This window comes from Tinamus guttatus, unplaced genomic scaffold (assembly GCF_059628265.1).
Source record: "Tinamus guttatus ecotype Peru unplaced genomic scaffold, ASM5962826v1 Tinamus_guttatus_pri_ptg000314l, whole genome shotgun sequence".
Taxonomy (NCBI): Eukaryota; Metazoa; Chordata; class Aves; order Tinamiformes; family Tinamidae; genus Tinamus; species Tinamus guttatus.
The window spans coordinates 4,861,454-4,886,052 of record NW_028288848.1 but is presented as its reverse complement, the minus strand read 5'-3'; the positions used below and the strand labels follow the sequence as shown (position 1 = coordinate 4,886,052).

Sequence of the window (24,599 nt, the reverse complement as noted above, 5' to 3'; positions counted from 1 at the left end):
TTCTGCAGCTCTCTGCATATGTTCCTCTTCCCCAAACTGGTGCTTTCACTCCTTCCTGCTCCTGCTGCTCAAACCATCATCAAAAGGCGGTTTCCAAGTAGGAGTGTAGCTGTTTTTTCCTTTATATTCATCACTTGCAGTTGTAGCAGCCCTTTTCCAAGCCTGTTTAAGCTTGGAAGCAGAGGCTATCTCATTTTACTTTTAATAGCTAATGCAGGGAGATTAATCAGCTACTTCTCCCTGTGAGAAAACAGGTCTGATTATGTAACCTTTGCCTTCAAAACCACAGCCTCTCAGTTTCTCTTCACGTGTGCTATGTAGCTTGACTGAGTTGGGCTGCTGTATTTGTGCTCTGGGGTGAACTTTTACCTTAGCTTCGGCACAGGGAGAGCAGCAGTGTGCTGAAATACAGAAACTGGGGCTGTTGGTAAAACCTGCAATTGGACCTGCATGTGTTTTTCTCTGGCCTTATGTTCAGGAGCTTCCTAAGTGATGTGATTGGATAATCTGCCCGTGGCCCTGAGTTGAGCTTAACCAGCAGGACTCTCGTGCTGACAACGCAGGAAACTTGTCCCGTGGGAACGGCTGCGCGGTGCTGGCCAAGCAGGGCTGCTGCGTGTCACTCACGCTTGCAGCCACGAGAGCTTTCCCAAGGCTGCCTTGTGCCTCCTGGTGCTTCCTTTCTGGGAAGAGACCCACAGCATTTTAGCAGCTAGGTTTTATCTCTTCACAGCTCTAGGAAATTCCTCAGTGCTGTTTTGTGTCTAGCAGAGGGCTACAGAGCATAGCTGAAGTGTTGGAGCAATATAATGAATTTCCCCCTTCAATGCTTCTACGCAGAGGTGAACTGACAGGTGAGTCAGGCTGTGAACATTGTGATTCAGTGGTTCCAGTTCAGCCCAGCCCTGCCTGCTGGGTCTGTACCACACCGTGTTGGATCCTGAATGCTAGCTCATCATAAGGTGCCTAATTGGATTTCTAGTGACATTCAAATGTTGTGGCATTTCTGGAAAGATACTGACAGAAGTCTAATCCTAGCCTCTTGCAGTTGCCTTAATCTTTGCTGGATGCACTGTTATGGCTTGTGGGACTGCCAGCAGATTTGAAGGCTTGTGTCACGTCTAGCGTTGACTCCTTTTTCCCAAGACTTCCCAAGATGCTATAAAAATCTTTAATAGCACTGGAGTCTTCATTCTTGTGTTCAGTTTTTAATGACAAAGTCAGACATTTTACAAGCACTCAAGTACCTAATAAGTGATGTGTTTTAAACATTTCCGTTCTCTACCTCCTACCCTTCCACCTCAGGGCAAGTCAGTAAAGTTCTCCATCTTCAAGACAGAAATTGCTGATAATCTTTTCTTTAACACTTTGGATAAGGTCTGTTTTTAAGCTAGATAATCGGTATTTGAAAGCTCAGTGCCTTCAAAGGCAGTGTCTGTGCAAATGCTCTCTGGAAAGCCTTGTAGGTTCCCTTAAACCTCTGCACATCTGCAGATTTTGCTTCCAGCAGTTGGGCAGGAGTCCTGGATGCCAGTCCTGACTGTGACATGACCAGAAAGAGAAGTTTCTGTTGACCAACACAAACAGTAATTGATACAAAGAATGGGCTCATTCAGATTCCTGTTTCAGGACCAAATTTGTCTGCTAGGTGTGATGTGGGTTATCTTTGCTCCCCTCTTCTGTTAAGGCTCTGCTGCAACATGTCAGTTATGCAGCTCATATTGGGACCAGCAGAAGTAACAGAGTTGAGAGTAAGCAGACACAACGGCCCTCATCTGAAGGACGCTGTCTCAGAGGCAGGTATTCACTGAATGGGTTTGAAGAGGGTTGTTAAGGGTGTCTTTCAATAAACTTGGATCATTTGGGAATTTTAGGAAACCAAAAAAACCTCTGAAGTGTGTTAGAGAACTAACACAAAAAATGAAATGTCTCCTAGTTAGCATTATACCTGACATTCTCACATCCTCATTTGACTTATCTCCAAAATCCCAGCACTTAAAATGCAATTTTGAAGATTCCTAATGCAGTGGCAGTCAATGCCCAACTGCTGTTATTGCAGGTTTTGAGGGGCAGATTGGATACCCTAACATAGAAAAAGAGAAAGTTTCTGAGACAGATGTAAACAACTGAAGTCTTAACTCTGCTTTAGATGCTCCTTGTTTATCTCAACATTTTGTAGTGAGGGTGGTTTTGGAAAGGCGCTAATTATTGTATGGGATTAGAGACAACTTGTAAAGGTTTGAGGCTGCGTATAGGTCAAGATTTGCCTGATTTTTTTCCCCTGCCACTGTGCTGCTTGTTCCTTGCCATGTGTTCAGTTCCTTCTGCATTCACAGGTGGCTACCATTCTGACTAGTCTGGCGTGTACAGAACCATTAGCAAAAGTAAATATAACAGAATTTATCAAAACTATTTAATGGAGATAATTAGGTGCTAAATTCTTGTTAGAGGTCTCAAGCTGTTTAGCAAAGGTCAACCCTGCAGAATGAGCTTGCACTGACTGACAGCTCTGGCTTTACCTCAACTCAGTAGTGAAAGCAGGGCACACCCGATGAGGGAGGAAAACACATGGCAGGAGATGTGTAATGTGTTACCAGCCCTCTTGGCCATCCAGCTGGTAAGTTATATGTGCACAACATCACTAGATAAAAAAAAAAATGCAACTGCTTTCAGCTGATGAGCTATCTCGTATCAGGGATATTTCTGCCCCTGATTCCTGACAATGCTTTGCACTTCAGGAGCTGTGAAAGTTACAATTGCTAAATTTAGCAATGTGTTAATCTTATCATAACATCCAGCTCCCAGAATAACAATTATTTGCAAGACTAGGTAATTGTAGTGTTCTAGCTCTAAATGACAAACAGGTCCTCATTACTCAAGCTATGTTACACTGTGGGAAGCTTTTAATGTCCATAAGAGGATTTTGTTGGCATTAAGGTAAATGTTATTTGTGTTAATGCTCAAAAGAGAAATTTTGAATGCCTAACACCTCTGCCATAGTCAACAGGTCAGTTTTTGCCATCTAAATCAATTAACGACATGATACGGTATCAAAATCAAAAATATCCACATCTTTATGGTCCAATCACCTACTTAATTAAGATAGCAGAGAACCAGTTCGCAGCAAATGCACTGTTATGCATAATTTAGTTTAGTCTTGCACTCTCCCCCCAGTCCATATAAGCCTTGATTTGCTTTGTGTAACTTGCCTATATTCATCCCTTTATTCCTAATATAGTGAAAAAATGTTCAAGTATGCTACCACAAACAGTAGAACTCATCTTTAAGGTGGCAGTAAAACAGAGATACATCTAGCTGGAAAAGAATATGCAGCTTTCTAAATCTAGGTCAAAATCAGTAATTTGTAAAGTTTCTCCTGTGATGTTTTGGTTTTAGAAGAAATTTCTTTGTTAAGGGAAGAGAGAACTATAGGAAGGTAACATAAAGTCCTTAAGCATCCTACAGCAGGAGGGGATGGCTGGTACATGAGCTATTTCCAGGATACCCACTCAGGGCTGGCATCAGTGCACAAAACCCATATCCCTGACTGTGCTGGATGAATACAGTGTTTTAAAAATGTAATTTCCTCTTTGTAGAAGTACAGTTGCAACTGAAAGGCAGTTACATATTGTTGAAACCAAGAGGACAAAGCCAAGAGGTTTTCTCGCAGCTCAGGCTTAAGTGCTCATTAGTTCAGCTTAGCGTGATCTGTTTCTTTGCTCAAGGAGTAAAAGACATCCCAGACAGCACCTTTACACACCAATTGAGCATAAGCAATTAGCTGTGTCTGAGTGTGCTAGATAAAGCTGCAGCTGTAAGTTACACACTCAAGGCTTGTGCTGCAGCATTATTGTTACCTTTAGCTTATGTCCACCTGCAAGTATATTGTCAGGTGATGTGTTTCTGGACTGAAATGTAGCCATTATCTTATGTATTAACTCCAGGTTGCTGGACTTCATCAGAAGCCTATAACGTGTTGGAATCAGAGCTTGAAAAAAAAAAAAAAGGCATAGAGACAAGAAAAGCACAAGCATTTCAATTTTTGAAGAAAGATTCCTCCCCTTGAATCTGGATTCAAAGCCTAGAGACTAGCCCTTATACTGCTAGAACGTAAGGCAAAAACCTGGAATAGCTGCTGTTGGCCTCTGTCTCTGTCTCTGCGTGGGTGCTTAATGGCAGATGATACTAGTAATGTTGTGTGGACCAAAAATTTCCAAAAAAGATTTGGCACTGATGTGACCCTTTCTATTCAACAACAGAAACAGTAAATAAATAAGAGAATAAGGAAAGAGAATACAAAAACAAGCGAACAAAAACACCCCAGAAGTTCAGCTGCTCAGTGAAGAAAATTCTGCTGAGCTGTGGGGTTTGTCAGGGTGAGCCTAAAGGAGTGGGGTTTGTTTGTTTGTTTTTTAAATACAATTGCACTAAAACAACCTGGACTGCTGCTGATTTTTGGCCACAGCACTCACAGTTTCCATTTACCACAGTGTGCAGTTGACCCTGGGAAAAAAAATAACTCCTGGCTAGGTAGACTTGTGCTACAAGTCTGAGACAGCCACTTCTGAGACATATTCAATGCTGATTCATCCCCAGACATCACTGGAAGGCAGAGTCATTAATTAAAGGTGCACAGAGCATTCTGTGGGGCTGGGAGAGATGTCACTAAGGAAACGAGTTTCTTATTGTATGAATTTATAAATACCTTTGGATTTCTTGCCAGAGCACATCAGAATATTAACAAGGAGATGCTGTTTCCCTTAAAACATCAGGGAATGAGCTGAGCAACAGGCTGAGTAGGTGGGGGGGGTGGTTAACTGGAATTTGGCTGCGGATACCTGTAAAACAAGTAACGAGGATTCTTCTAGCAGAACTGGAAATTCAGGAGATCTGATTCGGCCAATAAGGGCAACACCTATCAGCAAGACTTGACGCCTGCCACAAAAAGGCATTTTTTGAGCAGAGATACCCAGAATAATTATTTTGAATTCCTGTGGGTTCATGTTCTCAGTCTGATATCTCTGGCCTTATTCTCTGCACGTTGTATTATCTTCTGGAATTTCTAAATGCTGTCTATTGAACACAGGGAATCTTGCTATTGGATTTACTGTGCTAGGATCCTATCTGGCATACCCCAACACCTTCCTTTTGTTCCTCAGGAATTCTTTTGGGGGGAGACTAGTAATAAAATAAACTTCACACTTCAGATTTTGTAAAGACCACCTTTATTATAAATAGAGCTACATAGGAAAATCTATAAAAATTTAACAGTGTCCTGCTATAACAGCAGCGGTTTGATTACAGCATTGTGTATCTGTGTAGCTTTCAAATGTATAATTTTCTGTTCTTTCTAGAATCAAGGAAGGAAGAACTTGGTTTGGAGGATTTTGATGTTATTCCCCATCTCAAATGTGTTACTAGGACAGCTCCTCACACTACAGTCTACAGTTTCTGAGCTAATGTTACTCAAAAAAAAAAAAAAAAAGATGAGTAATAAATATGACTATTTACCATGTAGAATCCTATGAGAAGAACTAACCCCTCAGTGATCAGCAGCCAAGCTGTTAAAGGTGGGTAAATTCTCATTTCCTCACACCAGAGAAAGCTGCAAAGACTGCATTAAAAATTATCTAGTGAATGATCAGCAAGTCCTGCTGCTTGAATGTTGGACAAGGTTTTGGATTACTTTACTAAAATATATCTTTATATCCAGCATACCTACTATATGCAGAGCAGCCTGGAGAAAGATGCCATATCCTGTTGTTGGCATGTACTAAAGAGTGAATTCCCCACCACTTGTCTTAGATGACATTCAGCTCCTGCATAGTAATGATAACCCTAAACCAAGACATTTGCTAAAGGTGAATGGCTCCGCAGGCTGCACTGAAGATCAGTGGCTGCTACCCACCCACCACTAATTCCACTGCTGACAAAGAACCTCTAATAAAATATTAAAATCACAGTTGAGGGTAGAGAGAGTGTCTTAAGGAGGCTATAGGAGTTAATTTGATTAACAAATAATAAGAAGGCAGAAAGGGGTCCAGGTAAGGCAGATGACCCTTCTTTATGATCTGTCACGGTAACCAGGATGTTAAAGATACAACAGAGAAATGCTGTGTACCCACACCTTCCCAGATGGTACAAGTATATGCCTCTGGGACTACAACTTAAAAATCCCAAAGCTTAATGGAGCATTATTAGCACAAAGCACTTCTCTGTGCTAACGAGTACGTTCCATTATAGCCTGAATGCACAGAACAAATCTCTTAAAAGATGCTCAGGGTAAAGTAAGTATCTTGCATCTAAGCAACCTGAGCCAAACAATTTGTTTTCTGGGGAGACAAATCCATAAATTCCTTAGGTCAGCTCCTGTTTGGGTTCAACAAAACACCATGGGAACGTGGTGCCAGCTTGGGTTTCAGGATCAGTTTGCATTTAAGAGAAAACATGCACGCAAATGTAGAAAACGAAAAACAAAAGATTCAATCCATTTTTCAGTTTAGGTTGCCTTTGAATCTTAGCAGCAGTGGTTGGAGTTGCATAAAGTCAAGTTTAGGCATGTTTGCAAATCCCTTGGACTGGTGTTACACAGCTTTGTTCTGACATTTTAAGAGGAGAGTTGAATTATACTGTTAAATAGCCTTTTCTTCTCATCCTCCCCCTACTCTATCTTATATAAAAGTTATTTTTCAACCCTGAGTGTCATTTCCTGAGACCTGGGTCACAAATTTGTTTCTGTTCTTTGGACAGGCTAAATTTAGACTCCTGACAGGAAATGGCAGAGAATTTTTCATTTCTCCCTGGCGGTACTAGGAACACATTTAGAAGCAACTCAGACCACAACTGCTTCAGCATGACCTGAGCAGCCTGTGCAAAGCTGGAGCTGGTGCAGCCACTGCAGAGTAAAACCTGAGCAGGTAGGAATGGCAAATTGCTTCAGTTTGCAAACACTCTATTCAGCTTCCAACATAGCCTCCAGGCTCCTGTATTCACCCACTGTTCCTGCGCTTCTGCTTGTCACTACCTACTTGTTGTGTCCCTTGAAATTGCTCCTGCCCCGTCTCCTGATGAGGGAGGCCTGCCTGGCTGTGCTGATGAAAGCCAGGAGTTTCCTGGTTAGCGTTAGCAATTAGGCCTGTCCTGTTGTTCTGCCAGCTCCGGCAGTCTCCCAGGCAGACATTGCCAAGGATGCTGAAGCAAGTACTGGTCTGGTGATCCAAGACTCTTCCTAGTGGGATAAGGCAGCAGCCTCATCTCTCATTTTGCTTCCCTACTCCTCAGTTTCTGCTCAGAAATATTATTTAACCACCCTGTAGCTATGATGATAAAAACCAAACGGGTCAGCAAGTTTAAGCAAAGAGTGCCCTGCTGCCACCAGTGCTTTTGTTATCAACCAGGTGTGGAAACAGGAGTTACAGCTTTCCCTGCTGCTGCTGTGCATAAAATGTCCCTTGCTGGTGGAGAGACACAAAAGCATCCTCAGTGAGGTGGTCAAACGGCCTGCATCAGGATTCAGAGAAGTCTAGTGCAGGAACACTGCAGGAAAGCCTAGTTTAAGAGCATTGTAGGCAAGGCCCCTTAGCATGGAGGCCGTGCACGGAGGCCCTCCAAAGGCAGCTCTGCGCAGACAAGCTAGTTTGATGCCCACACGAAGCGCACAGAGGAGAGGACACACTGAGCCCTCGCCTCCAACAAGGCCACCTCGCTGGGGCTCAGTACCCCCCAGCACCACAGTAACATGCTGCTTCCTGAGGGAACCTCATCTTTGTGCTGCTTTAACATAAACCCTGAGATTCTCCTGTCTTGAAAGCCCGCAGAAACTGTCACTCCCCTACCGTGCTCTGACCTCAACAAATTATGGTCCACTAGGTGTGGCTCCCGACAACAAACCTCACTGGAGCAGCAATGTTAAGAATGATGGAGAAAATCCTACATGGAGGCAGACAGCAGCTTTTGCCTGGGTACCTGGGAGTGGAAGGCATGACAGACAGACCACAAGGCAGGTGCAGAGATGGTGTTTCTAAGTTGTGCTATGCGTGTACCTCTTTCATCCCCTCCTCCCAAATTAGAGCCACCCTGCTTGCTTTGACCTTATTAAAATCATGCTGGGAGAGTCATGTGCTCATTCAGAGGGTGATTTTTTCCTCTTGCCAGCAAACTGCTGTGGTTGGGCTCCTTACAGGACAATTTTGGAAAGTTTCTTCTTCTGTTAAAGTAAAGCAAAACTCTATAGCTGTCATTTCTGTCTGTGCTGGTCACTGCCCAGGAATAAGGAAAGCAAACAAATAAACCAAAAAGCCAACCAGAGCGTTTCACTCTTTTACCTAAGGTAACTATGGAAAATATCAAGAACAGATCCCACTAGCCATAATACTGTGAAGGAAATGAAAGACTCAGATGAAATGGTCTGAAGAAACAGACTGCCTGCTCTGCTACATTCCTCCCATGGAGAAGAAATGTGCAGGGTGCAGGAAAGGGGTGTTTCAAAGGACAGGACAAGCTTTCAAGACTACTGCTGCAAGTCCCATCAAACAGTTATTTCTACAACTGCCTTTCCCTTGTGATTAAATAACTGTAGTTGATTTAAAGATCTCCAGTTGATATCTGCACGTGGGACCTTGGGCACTAGCACTGAGTTTCATGTCACACTTTGTCACAGAGAGTTGCAGAGATTCTGCTGTTTTAAAGCAGGCTCCTGCAATCCCCAAATCTTTTCTTTGACTCCTCCACCTTTTCTTATCTGCCCCTTCCAAAGAGAAGCTTTTGTCCACCACTACTGTTTGCATTGCAGGAATCTGAATAAATTACACATCCTGGTTGCTCATTACCACTGTGTCATGACTGAGACAAAATAGAAAAACATATTCTCAGCTGCATAAAACCCAGCCAGCACACCCGTGGAGCAGAGACTCATTTTTACATCACATCTCCAGTTTCTCCATATGCTCTTTCCCATACTGTAGGAACCACAGCCCTGGACAGCTTCAGCTGCAGACAAGCTCTATTGGCTAAGTCAGTTGCCTTCTAGGAGGCTTCGAAAGCTGCCCTATTGACTTGTAATTAGAGAAACAAGTGTTTTCCTGCTGGCTTTGGTTAAAGAGATTCTTTATGGATCCCATTTGTGTGCGCATGGGGAATGTGCACCGTGTATTCATTTATCAGTGCAGATGTGTTCCTGAGCATCTCGTGGAACGTGTCCACTGTTTTCCTGTAAACATCCCTGTGTAACACAAAGGGACGGAAAAGGTTGAGAGGCTCAGCCCTCTGGAATATGATGGGGAAACCCAGCTCTGCTGGTATCTTCCCATTGCCAACGAAGAAGTGGTGGAGTTTCTTTTCATGCAAGCATTTCTCCAGGAATTTGAGCATGTCTTGCAGACGGTCCTCCAGCTTCTCCGGAGCCCAGTCCTGACAGGGACGTGCCTGCAGCAGATGCAGCAGCACTGTCTTCAGGTGGTAGTTGGTGAGTCCACTTGGACCTGTGAGGCTGCACTGCTTCCCATGGAGGAAGGAGAGGATCTGAAGGCAGCTGACATGGCAGGCGTTGGCAGGCAGCATTTTGGAAACCAGCTGGATGAATCTCCTCTCATATACTGCGAAGGTAAGAAACCAGTGCGTGCTGGAGGGCAGGTCTCCTGCCAGGCCACTTCGAGGGAAATGAGAGATGAAGTAAACATCAGAGTTCTCGTACTGCACCACAGGGGTGAGGTTGAAGGCGACTGATTTCCCTGACTTGAATTTTATCTTTAGGGCCCCTGGGGAGTCCAGGAGGCTGAAGGAAAGGTCGAATTCATACTTGTGGGAGATTCTATTCCAGGCTTTGGTGACTGCAATCTGGAACCACTTCATGACTTGGTCTGCATCCAAATACTGAGTATTTTTGAAGCACAGTAGGTCTTCCATCTCACTGCTGGGCCTGGTGGTATTGGCTTGGCTGTGGAGGAGGCACAACATATCTTCCCCCAGTTTAGTCTTGTCACAGATGCAGCCTGCCGCATCTTCATCTGCCCTGCAGACCTTGATAGTGCCATAACCTTGTTCATCTGGAGGAAAAGAATCACCACAGCACCAGGTCTGGGACCGGAAACAGTACGGCTCTGGCGGGGCAAAAGGCACGATCAGATCGCAGACGAAAGGTTTGCGCACTCTCCAGTTCTCATACATGCTCCCCACTCCCATGCAGTCCTCCACTTCCATGTCAGCATCCCGATTGCAAACACTCCTCAAGGCCTCCAGCAAGTCGTCTGCAAAACCCTCTACCATTTCCCGCATCCTGGCCATGTCTCCAGTGGTCCCCAGGATGCGTTTCTCATAAAAGCTGGCCAAGGTGGCCTTGTTGGGGAGGACCACTCCTTTAAATGCTTTCCCCAGGACAGCCATGTCATCTTCTTCGCCTCCTGCGTCCTGCCAATTCCCTTCTTGGAAATCCTGCCTCCAGACTTCGATCAGTAGGAATATGACCAAGGAAATAGCAGTCCACATATCCCATGGCACCTTTTCCTCTTTGCTTTCCTCCACTACCTTTGCAGCCTTTTCCAGAGCCTTTTGCCTGGCTTCCTGTCCTGCGATTTCCTGCTCCAAGCGCAGCTTCTCCAGTCGAAGGATCTCCTCTCGCTCCTTCATCTTCTGGATGATTTCTTCTGTGTTCTCAGGGATGGTGCCATTCTCTTTAGGGAAGAGGAGAGGGTGGTTGATGATAGCAGTAATCACCACTAGGCACACCCGGAAGATTCCCACAGGCATGGCAGTTCCTTCCCTGGAGGAGAAGAAGGAGAAAGAAAGGAAAAATGACCCATGATCTGGACTATATTTCATCAAGAAGAAAAATGAAAAAACTTCCTGCTTACATGAGGGGAAATAAAGGGGTTGGCAAGATTAGATCATTTCTCTGGATTGTGAGGGTGAAAGTTTCCTCCTCTCATCACCAAATCAACTTCTAAAACCCAAAGATGTGAAGGTATTTGCTACAGTCATGCAATACTGGTGGGGTAGTGTGGGAAGGTACATTCTTCTTGCCTCCCTGAAAGTTCACTGGATAGCAAGGAAAAAAATGTATACCCCAGATATAGAAAACCAGAGCCGGTGAGGACCTCTGCTGTCCCTCAACATGAGACTAGCGTTGCAGTAAAGCGGACATGGCAACAGCATGAGCTGGGCTATCTTCATCACCTGTGTGCAGCCTGTCAGGGGCCCACAGAGCTACCTCAGATCACAGCAATTTTCACTGCCAGTGGTTATGGGTGCCCAAGTGGGAACAAACCTGCATAGCTCTGTGCTTCCCAGCACGCCATACAGGCAATGCTCCTGCTGCGCTTCACCAGCGTCAGGATCACACCGCAGCACATCCTTCCCTGCCCCTATGATGCCTCATGACTGTGGACCCTGGAAAAAGCGCAGAGCCAGAGACATTGCTAAACTGGAAAGGGCTGCTTTTAACTTAATGGTTTTAAAAGCATCAGGCTGTTTATTTTTGGTCCTTACTCAGCTATTTATCCATGGAAGACATTAGTAAACACCACTGCTTTGATCTAAACAATCTCCTCTGCACAACCCCTTCACAGCTGTACACTGAGCCAGCTTGCCCCTATCTGAGGTGGCCTCGACCTTGTGAAATGTATCCAGGGTCCTGCTGCCACTCTGCTCACCTGCCTGCACATCCCACATGTTACCCCTTTCACTGCCTCTGGCCATGCCTGAGGAGACCATGGTGTTTTGGCATTGCTCTGTGTGGTTACTGGCTCTGGTACTTGGACTTCACACTTAAAGCTTTTCATGTCTTGGGGCTCACTATGAAAGAATTTAACTCCTAGTTTCCTGGGCACAGTCCCTTTACCAGTGCATTGACTTGGCCCTGATGCAGCCTCCCAGAGGTCTGGGTCAGAGTATGCTCAGGCTAAAGCCTGGGCTTCTTCCTCCCAGCTGGCATTTTTGCATCTTGAGGGCTGGCATCTCTATCAGTATCCCACATGCCTGCCCAGGGCAGGACAATCTGGGAATGTTACCTAATGCTCAGAAGTGACAAGCTCACAACATCTCCCCTCAGTTCTAGCACAGGGCGATTAGAAAGATTAGAGAAATGCAGGAGATTTGCTTAAGTGCCATAGAAATCTTGCTGTCCCAGCATCCAGGAATGAGAGCATCCCTGGCAATCTCGTCTGTGCCTTAAGAGTGCATGCAAAGATATATCCATTCAAGTGGGCCTTGTTATCGTTAGTGCATTATAAGCTGCTGCCTTTTGATGGCAGGAACCTAGATTTCTGTTGGGTGCACTTACTGCATATGGAAAATGTGTCCTTCAGCAGGCAATTATCTTTGCTTATGGGAGGGCTGGGACTGGAATAGCAAGGGAAGGGAACAGGATTGAGATGTATTGTCCAAGCCGCAAGAAGGTTCACATGATGCTCAGGATAATGTTAACTGCCCCTCCCTGTGTAACATTTACTAACAACTGTGTTTTTTAGATCTCATATATATGCACAGATGTATGCACTTACACCAGCCTTGCTCTGGAGATCTTTGCCTGCCTTTATCACACTTTCTACACTTAAATGAACTCCAGTCACCAGATAATGAAATCAAGTTGAATTAATGCTCAAAGCTGGGTGTTCCAGTTATTCGCTGAGCTCCATGTCTGGCCACGGTTTAAAAATAAACTGGGTTCACCCTGTATTGCAAAGAGCTTTATCAGTTTGCTGGGCAGGGCAGGAAATGCTGGTGAGTTCCTTTTCTTGCAGACCACGTCTGCTTTCCAATGTTAAAAATAACATGGCCAGGTGCCAGGTGCCTCATCCTGGGGAGTAACATTGCTACTCTGCCCTGCTGGGCCGCTGTCCCTGCGGATGACACATTTGACTGTTGCAGTGATACTTCCTAAATGCGTAAGGCTGTAAGAAGCCAACTTCCTTTGGATCTTCTTGTACCCTTCAAGACCCTCCCATGCCCAGCTACCCACAGCCACACCACTTCCAGAGGTTACTGCCCCCAAGCTCTGCTAGCAGAACAGCACAGGCCAGCGATCCCCCCCGGTCCATCACTGGTTGGAGCAGCTGATTTAATTCTGGGTTGCACTGACAATCCTGATGGATTTTGCAGGACTAGGTTAGGAAGCTTGTACACAACCTCTTCCTACTGTAAAGCCCCCTGTACTGGCATCAATCTCTGGCAGAGAGTCAGAATAAAACTTGGAATGAGAACATCTTCAGGTAGGAAGATAAATAGGCAAGAGAAGTATCTGTTTTCAGCCTTAATACAGAGAAACTTATCCTTGTCAGAAGTGTCCTTTTATTATTGTAGCACAAGCAGCTTTCACCCCAGAAAATGCAGACTGCTTTAGCTATACCATGGTAGACAGAGTAGCTGAAGTCAAACAAGAAGCTCAATTAAGGCTTAAGGAGAATGATGCCCTGTGACCAATGTCAGCAGAGTCTGGCCATGACAGCTACAAGAATGGCACAGGCAGAGGGTTCCCACACCTCAGCAGATGCAGCTTTCCTGGCTAGTAGGGAAAGACTAAATAATAGAGGTGAAACCAGTAGCACTGCCTGCTAGGGTAGTCTTCCCATAACAAGGGATGCTTCCAGCACTTCCCATAACAAAGGACACTCTCTTCCTTTACTTTTAAGTTCAGCCCAAGCAAATTAGGCTGATAAAAATATTTACGCATGCCCTGGCTGAAAGAGCTTTTGTGTGGGAGAGTGGGAGAAAGTACAAATGTTTCCATGCAGAAGATTAAGAAAAAGAAGCAGCACTGCTTTATCTATACATCAGATTTTGCTATGCTTCAAGCATTTACAAAGTGTATATTTCACATACAATCAATGTAGACATGAGGTTTTAAACAGCAAGTTCTCAAAGCAATCTTCAACCATTTTCAATTTTCCGTCTCTGTTAACTTTCTTCAATTCAAAGTGCAGAAAACACCTAGACTTGGCATTAGGCTTCCATCCAACTTTTTTTTTTTTTTTTTTTTTTTTTTTTGCAGACTCTTCTGTGGTAGCTTCAGGACTCCAAAAATCTCCCCTAACTTAGTACACTGGTTCTCGAGGCATTACATGCAGGCCCCTCCCTGAGCTTGCTGGGGCTTTTTCCAGATGAGAGAGCAAAGATCTCACCTCCCATGATCTCAAGAGCACAAACCAGCAAGAGGAAAGCAGCACAGGAAAATGAAGAGGGACAAGAGCAAGTGCCATGTGGGACCCAACCATCTCTTCTCCTGCCCAGAGCAGCTCGTGCTCAGTGGCTGTAGCTATGGAAAGTGAACACCTGACACTGTTTGTTCAAACCCGTCTCTAACACCAGAATAACTAGTTACCTCCTGGGCATTTCTGTGGTCCTTAGCACCTGAATGCCTCATAGATTTTAAAGTTAAATATCACTCTAAATAACCCTGTGAAGTGAGGGGGCAGGTATCCTCCCTGCTCTTCAGCTGAGGAGTGAGGGCACAGAGAGATAAAAGTAGCTGATAGCTCTGTTACTCAATTAGAAGCAATTATCAGTAGCATCCTACAGCACTTTGCATATTCAAAGGCTTCATCAAGTGCAGCTGCAGCTTTCAATGCTCAGCTCCCAGGCAAGTTAGCCTCATCCTTTCAAGCAGCCTCTTGGCTACAGGATCCTGTTCAGCCCTTTAGCAAGCCCAGGGCAGGCCCTGAATGATGCAGGGAACCCTGCGAAGGGGAGGGAAGGGCTCCCGTGATGATGCACTTGAGGAGGCTGCCATGATCACACATGCACAAGGAGCCCAGGTCGCACACTAGCTGTTCTCAGCGTGCTGTGGTGCATGATTCAATAACGTTTGGTTAACCTGCCTGTCTGTAGCACAGTTAAACTCAGTGTGTTGCAAGGAGAGGGAACCAGCACATTAACTGCACACGTGCATAAACCTTAGCACAGGCAGGAAGGGGTCAAGCAATGGCTGAGGGCAGTCTCTGCCTTCTGCTCTGAAGAGTGGGCTGAATTCCCCTACATTGGCCGCATGAAATAAGAAGGGCAGTTGGGGTCTGGGGTGCCCACTGAAGTAAGTGATTTTGCTTAGTGACGGTTTATGTGTCAACTTTGCCTTCAGCTTGTGCCTTGAATCCCTCCTCTTTGCCAGGGAGTATCAGTGAGCTCTTCTCCTGTTATGAGATGTTTGTGCAGGCTGTTTCGAGGGCGGCTACATATCCTGTGGGAGGGTGAAGGCTCCCACTTCCCATAGCCTCCCTGCTACAGGGTGTCTCTTGATGAGCATCAAGGTCCTCTGCAGAGATGAAAATGCACAAAGCTAAAATAATGTCCTGCCCCTTCCATCTAAGATATCCTTAGCTTTTGAGTCCTATTTCTTAAGTGGTCCTCAGATCTTTTGCCTGTTGGGTCTTGGCAAAGGAAATGGAAGAGATTTGAACCGTGCAGACTGAAAAATTGCCTCCCTGTAAGCTGGTGGCCAAGCTGGTATGCCCTGAGCCCAGACAACACTCCATCTTCTCACATCTCCCTTCTGTGAAGACATGGGAGAATATTTCCCCTTCATTAATGGTTCCTTTCTTTCCCCAGAAGCTTCTCATGCTTCTCCTGCTTAAAATTTGAATCATGGGAAGCAAAACATGCTATGGCTGATGTTCAGCAACAAACCAAGTAAGAGCAAGTTGATAATTCCAGATGCATTTTCTAATTCTTAAATTAGAAAAACCCCAGCCACTGAATGTGGTTCAGTGATACACTGAAATACGCTAAGACGTCATTTATGACACACTCGATTACTTCCTGCGATTTGGGTAACACAAAAGGCCATGAATAGGTGGCTGCCTCATTGTGTTTCGGTTTGGTAGGCTGCAAAAAAGAGGCGATTTGAAGAGATGATAAAAACTGCAGCTAGCTGGGAGCTTTCTTCATTGAAAGCTGACAAGTTTTTGAAACCGGGACTTCATACGGACCAATATGATTTCACAGTCTTTTCAGGGAGGTCCTTGAGGTCTGGAATGGGCTCTCCTGCATGTTTTGACTGGAGAAATTAATAACTCAGAACAGCCACTAAACTGCACTTGGGACTCTGCTGCTGGGGAAGATGTGAATTGCAATCATAGGGATTTGGGGCTCAGCTTAGCCCAGCCCAGCCCAGCCCTATTCCCTAATCACTCAGCTTCTGGGAGACCCGTGATTCTTCAAACAGCCTTTAAGCCTTCAAGCAGATACTCTGAAAACACTTATAATGCATAATAATGCATAAGAAATGTTATAAGTATAAGAATGCTTAAGAAGATCTAGTCAAAACAGAAATAGCTTTAATATATTTTTATGTATATGTATACAAATATATACACACACAGATATATACATATAAAAGCCAGCTTTTCAGCTTGCTTAAAAGCCTTTGCAATACTTCACTGCCTTCTGCAGTTTGCATATACGTGCCATCTCTGCAGGTATTCAGAGATCTGCCACGCTGTGGCAGAGAGGCCTCCTCTTACTGAGGACTACAGGCTCTGAGAAGCCTCCTGCTCTCCCCTCTCACATACGCTGCAGCACAGGGAGACCAGCCAGCAGAACAGGGAGGCAGAAAACAGCACAGCCCTAGCAGCACCAGCTTGTCATGTTGCCTCACATGCTAAGAATTTGAATTAAGTTTATGGACAGCATGCATGTCTACTGACAGAGGACAAAAAGTACCAGCTTACGGCAGCTACAACCCACATTCTGATTTGCCCTTTTGAACATTAAATTAGTGCTATGAAATACCAAATTTCTGTTGCCAGCACAGTCAGAGTTGATTCTGCCTGGGTAGATGGGATGAATCTCACTTTTTCGCTCTCTACAAAAGCCAGCAATGGAAAGGACCAGTGTATGAGGTGTAGAGGCCTGGGTGTTGAGACTGGAACCAGAACTGTATTTAAATAAGAACAAGTCAGCCTGTGGGGATAACTTGCTGGGGATTGCTTACACAAGGGAGGTTTGGCAGAGCAAGCGATTGGACCTCAGGACCACATGGCCCTAGAGACTTTGTAAGTGCCTTACAGCTCCGGTGCTTCCACTCCTGCTTCACACCACGCACTTTCTTCGCTCACCAGGCAGTACGTAATGAGACAGGCGAGAGCGACTGCCTTCCAGAACATGTCCAGGAAGGCGCACCCCAGGTTAGATGCGTGGCCATAGGACAGCAGCTGGACAAGGCCACTTGCCTGATAACTATTGTTTTGCCATTTGATTGAGGACATGTCAGCCTTCGTAATATCCATGAACATCCTGTCTCAGGCCTGTTCCGGTGCCAGCGGGGTCAGCCGCATGGCCTGCGTCGGACATCCTGCTCAGCAGCTCTGCTGCGGACATTCGGAAGCAATATTTTCCTCCCAAGGTCAGCAGATCAGGTATTTCCATGGAAATGCTGATGCTCATCCTGTGTACAGGACTTGGTAGACCTCCCTTCCCATACACAGGCAGACTAGGGGCGGATAAGCACGTGAGCAGCACAGATGCTACCGCATGGTCCTGGGTCCAGGAGAGAGGGTGCTTTGAGAGCCCCAGCACATCCCGCAGGAAGGACTTCCAGAGCACCAGGTGTGGACTGATTTTGCCACTGTCATTCCAAGCAGATGAGGGTCTGACTTACTCTGAAAAGGATAGGGAGTTTCCCTCATGTCTTCCAGTCCTTCACCATCTTTGCCCTTAGGAAGCTTTTCCTCATGCCTAGTTAAATCTTCCTGGCTGCAGTCTGAGCCCCTGACTTCCCAATGACTGCTGTGTGTAAGGGTATGACAGATTGTTTCCACCCTCTCACTATCCCCTCTTTGAAGTAGGATTTAAGATATTTCCTGATCATCCCCTCTGCTTCTGCCTCAGCCTTCTTTGCATAGAGATGCATTTCTAAGATGTTCCCAAAAAAGCCCCTGGTCCCTCTTCCTCTGTCCCCAAAGCCTACATAAAAGAAAGGGTTCTCTTCCTGTGGCATAAAGGGAGTTGTTTGCCTCCTAGGACTCTTTTCAAAAAAACAAAGAAACAAAAAACACCAAACATGTGGTACCTGCTACATTTTCAGTTTCGCCACTAAGTTGGAGGCTTTATTTCCAAGTTCTTTATTTCTGGATATTTCTAAGTCACCACTTCACATTCCACTGACAAGAACATGATTTTAGTGTCCCCTTTCTGCTCCAGAGGCTAGGAGCCCCTGTCAAGAAAAGGTATAATAGCTGTTAAGTAAGTGCAAAAGCTGGTCATGCCCCTGAAACACTGTTTCTTGTTAAGGCTGGCACAAGAGAGGATGTCCATGGAAACCCTAAGACAAAGTTGTTAGTGTGGTGAGCAGGCTTCCCTGCAGCCTGAACGATGCTGTGCAATGCTGCAGGTCCCCCCACTAGGGCTGAAAAGGGTTTGTACAACCTGCAACATGCCACTGGCTGCGAGGGAGGCATGAGGGGAAAGGTAGGAAGCGTGTGCATGTGGCTCCCACCCACGTACTTAGTTGTTGTGGTAGGATCCCAGCCAGGAACAGCTTCACTTTTCAAGCCAAACAAATTCTGCCTTTTAATTGTGAGGAGAACAATTGGAGTAGACTGAACTTTTGTGTTTTACGAAGAAAGTCCCACCAAAAAAAAAAAAAAAAAAAAAGAAAAAGAAATTGTTGGCTCACCAGTCTGAGTTCCCTCCCCTATAACCGAATGGGACAGGCACTAGGACAATAGCTGGTCACTGCCTTGCACAACCCTTCATCACTGCAGATGGACACAAATGACAACAACCCCCTCACTGCTTTACTGAAGACCTGATAGTACCAATCGCAATATATGAAGCAGTGTCACAGCACACACACTCCCTGGCTCACACACACCTGCTGCTTCTCGGTCACATAACTTTTACCTTCGCACACGTAGGCAGCTGTGGCTGTTTGATCTGAAAAAGTCACCCCATAGGAAAGGAAGTAAGGGGGGATGTGAGAATACACAAAACGATTCAATTGCAAAGATGCTACTTTAGATCAACCCTCCTTTTCCCCATTTTCCAAAGGGTGGAGAAAATCTATCCAACACAGTTTACATCAGTGGTTACTCTGATGGCTTAGGATGGTTTCTACCTATCCTAAGGTTAATCGAAGCATATCTCTGTATGCCTGCCCATCCCGATTAACTATATCTTGTACATACATTCAAATGACTGCTTCATTATTCTAAGGGTTGGAAGAAGCATCATTAGAAAGCTGCTTTCCCAGAAGGGATACATCATTCTAGCACATCCCAGAAATGTGGATCCACATGTGGCAATTGGCATAGCTCAGATATGACTCGTAGAATGACTGTTTTACATGTGAAACTACAAGGTCTAATTTCAGACGTTAACAATGAGCATTTACATATTAGAGGCAGTGGAAAGCCTTGAGTTGTCACACTTCTGCATTAATATGCACAACAAAAAATTGTCATTGTGGGATGGGAATTTGCTTGATTCAAGATCTACTGCTCCACCATACTCTCGAATCAGTGACAGGGTAGCACAGCTATGTCAGGCGACCTGTAGACCCACCTACCTAGTTAAATAGGGCTCAAAAACATTGGGTGGGACCAGGGGGGTTTATGATATTGAACTATTGTTTTGAAAACTAGTTACAGCTGTTGGTATGCAAGCAGTTAGGGAGGAAAAGTATTAAAAAACCTGCCTATTATAGCAAAAACATCACCACAAAATGAAAAGCCCTGCTTTATTCCATTGCCTAAAATCCTAGCTTTTATATAAAGATGTTGTAGTTCCCCAATAAAGAAAAACAAAACCAAAACAGAAAAACCCAACACTCTGAAAATGCTTGAAAATGCTGCAGAGAGAGAGAGCACTCTTAGGGCAACGTTCTGCTTCCTCTGCTCTCATTGGAATGACTGCCCTCACCTAAGCAGAGGCCCTCCACACTACAGACAGGTGAATACAGGAAAAAACAAGCCCTTTTATTTTGCTACCTGATGGCTCTACAAATACAGAAGAAATAACATGAATGCTTTCAGAAGCGGTAAGCCCCTTCTTGGCAGTTTTTATGTTTATAACTATTAAGCCAAGAAACACTCATACACACAAATATGTTGGCTGCAGAATATCGCTGGCTAACCCTGCTTTTTTAAAACTAGTTTGAACCAATACAATCCAAAGGAGAAAAGCAAAACCATACAAGTAAACAAACTGTCCCACTTTTGTGCAGTATTTCCATGAAACATCCTCGCAGTATCTGAGGCATTTTCACCCTAGGGTGCGACTCCAAAACCTGCCTATTGCTACATGCATTCAAAAGATACATAATAATTTCATGTGTTCTTTGCTCAGTTCCAACAAAAGAAGCCATCTTTAAGTACTTCCTCTCCCTGAACAGTTTCTGAACTGAATCCTGGAAAAGAACTGAGAAAACCTTCATGGGATAAAAATGATGCAATATTCACTGTTGTAGCAAAAGTACTGAACACATGTGAGGGCTGTGAAGCCACGTGGTTTTCATTTGGGACATGTGAACATGGTGAACACAAATGCTTGCTTCCTTTAAAACCTAAGTACAACAAAGGAAGGCTTTATTTGGAAGCCAAGGGACAGCCTCTTTGTCACACTTGAAGGCTAAGTTACTGTGCAGCGGGAACTGTGAGTCATAGCTGTGGGGCCCCTGCTCACGGGCACAAAATCCCCTTTGCTAGGGCAGTCAAGGAGCAATGACAGCTCAAAGCTCCGTATCGCCATCTGAAAGCTTCTAGGAAAACAGCAAATGCAAGGCTGAGCTAAGAACGTGTTTTAGATGACTCACGATGCAGACATACCCCCCTAGGTCAGTACTTCCTCCCACAACTCCTTCTGCCTTACGATTCTCAGCTGGGGCTGGTTCCAAGCGTGAGTGCCTACGGCTCAACAAGGAAGTGAGACAGGCTTCAGCCAGGGCCTTCAGACTGCCCTTCAACTTTGATTGCAGATGAGGGATGCATTGATACTTAGACTGAGTATAACTAACTCTCTAGGTAGCCCTGCAGGAAAGCTCTCTGTCCTTAAATCATCTACAGTGTCAGATTAACTTACATCACAATGTGCTACAGAGATTTGCACCTGAGGTGAATACCCCTATCATTGTCTCCTCATGCCAGGGAAGGGTTTGCTGACTGATTTCAGCTACCCAGAAAGTAGAGACCTAGCTCATCCTTGCCCCTACTAACTTTCACAAAGAAATAAATGTGTCCTTTAGTTGTTATGAATGTGTTAACAATCTGCAGCTTCAGAAGTACTATGGAAAATTCCAGTGAAATCACCTGAAATCAGTGGCAGTCAAGTTAGTGATTTGGGAGGTAAGCATTCACTCTAAAAATCAACATACATATATTTGGATGCAGATACACACACAAATATAAGCTCCTCAGGGAAGCACTATATTGTAAACAATATGTTTCACAGGAGGCTTGAGAATGTCTCCTCAGCCCCATTTCTGGTCTATATTAACATTTGACAGGAGCTTAAAAATTAAAGATAAAAGAGCTCTCAAGAAGCAACACAGTCTCTTTCCCTGCCTACATCCAGGGCCTATGCTGCCTGGATGGTTTCTGGCAAATTTTTGTCCACTTTGTTCTGTAAAGCTTCCAGGAAACACCATCTCTGCTTTACAAGACAGTCCAGACTACTGCTTAACTACCTTTCCCTATAGGAATTTCTCCTAATCACTGCAAGTGCTTTTTCCAAGCAGAGGAATAAGCCCTGGTGAGAATCTGGCACATACACAGAGTATTTTTTCTTAGAGAGCTGCTTCCTTTCCTGCTGGCATCCTGGGAACTTTTTGCTCCCACTCCTAATCAGGTGCCCACCAAACACTACCAAATCCCCTATGATTTTGAACTGAACACAAAAGTCGCTGGCCAGGAGAGGTTGATTTTTTTTTCCCACCTGCTTTTGTCTCCAAACTGTATGTTCTCAAGTGATGGCACCACCATCCCTTAGAGCAACCCAGGGAAAGGTGCAGCTGGCTGCACAGCTGGCTCAGCTGATGTCTCACAGCTAGCACACGTCCCATTTCTGTTTGAGCACAAGAACCTTCTCTACGTGCTCTACATCATAGTTCCGAAAGGGAAAGAACGGTATGCTTTTATTTGCCAGGCAACTGAAATAACCATATGAATCAAGAGACGGTGCCTAAGCTGGCTTAAATTCTGAAACGGCTGGCTTCTGCAGCCCTCAGCCTTGCCAAATGAAGTTGGTTTTTCCAAGCCACATGCATTGCAGTGGGGTGCATCAGATGTTTTCACTGTATGTGCTGAAAAAGCATCTCTGCCCTGAGGCAAATATCCCTGATACAGATAATGTGGTGGATCAGCCAGAAAAACCTGCCTCTAGAAAAGGGATAGCAATGAAAGATGGTGGAGGAAAGAAAGAGCTTCTCATTTACATACAGGAGGATGGCAAAGGGCCAGCTCTTAGCTTTGATCCAGGCAGGTTAGAGAAAACTCTTCAGAGCAGAGTTTTGCTAGTGCAGAGCAGCCCTTTGAAGTAACTGGGATGGGAAGAAGGGGACAGACAGAGCCCGGGACAGAAGCAGAACCAGAAAAAATGCCAAACAAGAAATTACATGAAATACGTGAAATAGGTACTCAGAGCTGTAGAAAGACATTCCACCTACTCTAGCTGCTCCCTTTACCACAAGCTCCATTGCTTCCCTTCCTAGCACTGCTACCCGCGAGCCTGCTGTCACACACTTGTGATGCAGCATTGCCCAAGGTCTGGGGTTCGCCAGACAGCTCTGCTTTCAGTGGGTTTCCCAGGATTCCTGATACAAACTTAATCTGGACCATTAATACCCTACACATGGCCAAATTGTAAAAGCGGCTATCTGATTTCCATTCCAGCAGAGCTCTTGGCTCTGCTGTCATCCCTCACAATGCTGAGGTGGTCTAGGCAGGGGTCAGATCTCCCCAACATCTGGAAGAGGGGATTTAGCACTCTCTTGGGCTGGGTGAGGTACCTTTGGCAAAGTCTCCTGCAGGTCAGTAAATGCACGAGCAGCTGCTGTCAGCAAAGCCTAGACCTGTTTGTTCCTCTCTGGCATCACCCTCTGCTGTCCTCATCCCCAAAGGTACCACACAGTGTGATACCACACAGACTGGTACTTTCTAGATTGAATGCCAGAACATAGAAGCTTTTAACGTTGAACTTCCAAACTGAAGCCATTTTCAAAATAAACCTTCTCAGTATTGCTACATCAGGTGGGTTTCACAAGGGCTGTCTGGCCCTTGCTACCAGGAACAACACAAAGGTTACTAAACATGAGTCACACCACTTTCCTTCTGGCATTTTTTGCTGCAAGGCTCAAGATCTCCTTGAGAGAGGCTTTCCAAATTGAGGAAAAGAGAATGACCCCTGGAGCACTTACCTGCTACAGGACTTCACAGCTGCTCATTAAATGTCACATCACTATTATCAGTGTGATGCAGAGAAGGCTGAATTCAGTCACCCACCACTGAAGCGCAGTCAGGAAGTCTGCAAAAGACAATGAAAGAAGAAGTTCAGAGAGAAGATGAGTGCATAATGCAGTGATCTAAATTAGGCATTGATTAAAACAGAGATTAAGTTGCTCCCTTACTTAATAAAATGATTATAGAAACTCAAGAGACAAGAAAACGAATGTCTTTGAAGTGCTCATGGAAGAGTTAACACAGCTTCTCTCATGAGAAAATGTGCAAGTGACACTGCAGGTCTGTCAGCATAGCAGACACCAACAAAAGAGGAACTCCCTCCTCAGACTCCTGCCTCCTCCACCAGCCGTCTCTTAAAAATGGACTAAGGCCAAATTAGCTGCAGCATAAGTGTAAGGGCTGGGGCAGTTGTCTGGGATTAGCTTGTCTTAGAAAAGGCGTCTAGCTGCTCAAAGGAGCTCACGAGGTAGAAATGCTTCTTGGGGGAGCTTGGTATAGAGAGCTGATGGGAGAAACAGAAAACACAGGAGAAGGGGCAGGAAATAACTCTAAGAGCGTAAGAGAAGAGGTGAAATGCAGAACCACAAAAGATCAACTACTTATTTTAGAAGGGGAGTGAACTTAAATATTAGATGAAACAGGAAACAACGTTAATTCCTCTGAACAGAAGTAGAAGATGATTGGCCAGATAAATTAGTTGTGTGCAGATAAACCAAACAGTTACGCAGCTACAGGTTACAAAAGAGGAGTCTACTACCCTCGAAACTGCTGTGATCAGAGCAACTTCAAACCCTCGTACAGTCTTGATCCAAAGCCTAGAGAAATTGAGAATAGCCTTTCTGTGGGCCAAGATGCACGCTGTAGCAGTGGCCTTTGAGGACTCAGTATTATGTCAATGTGCCCTTGTTCTCCCATCTGCTTTCCTGGGAATCAAGATCACTTCAATTTGGAAACCCCTGGAGCAGGGGATTGATCAACCCTCCCTTCTCCCACACGCTTGCTCTGACCAGACAGCACATGCAGTCTCACTTCTCCATTTCCTTCTCTGGCTACAAGGCTAAATTGACAAACTGGTCCAAATAGGAGATCTCTGCCCTGATCTTCTAGTGCCTTGGGAGCAGCATGTCACTGCAGTGCAGTGCTGCTCACAAAGCACCCCAGTATCGGAAAGGCTGGATCCATGCTGTAACACCCAGAGAGTACCCCAATGGATATACAGTTTTC

The 24,599-nt window shown here is 45.1% G+C and overlaps 1 protein-coding gene across 1 annotated transcript; it reads right to left on the bottom strand.

Annotated features, from left to right (window-relative positions):
• Positions 1–8,891: 8,891 nt before the first annotated feature.
• ITPRIP (inositol 1,4,5-trisphosphate receptor interacting protein) lies at positions 8,892–23,440 on the bottom strand. The gene is made up of 2 exons (XM_010227360.2): positions 23,333–23,440; positions 8,892–10,756 (listed from the first exon to the last, which is right to left on the bottom strand). Exon 2 carries the CDS (start codon positions 10,741–10,743, stop codon positions 9,094–9,096), a length of 1,650 nt encoding a protein of 549 aa, XP_010225662.2. The 5' UTR covers positions 10,744–10,756; positions 23,333–23,440; the 3' UTR covers positions 8,892–9,093.
• Positions 23,441–24,599: the final 1,159 nt, after the last annotated feature.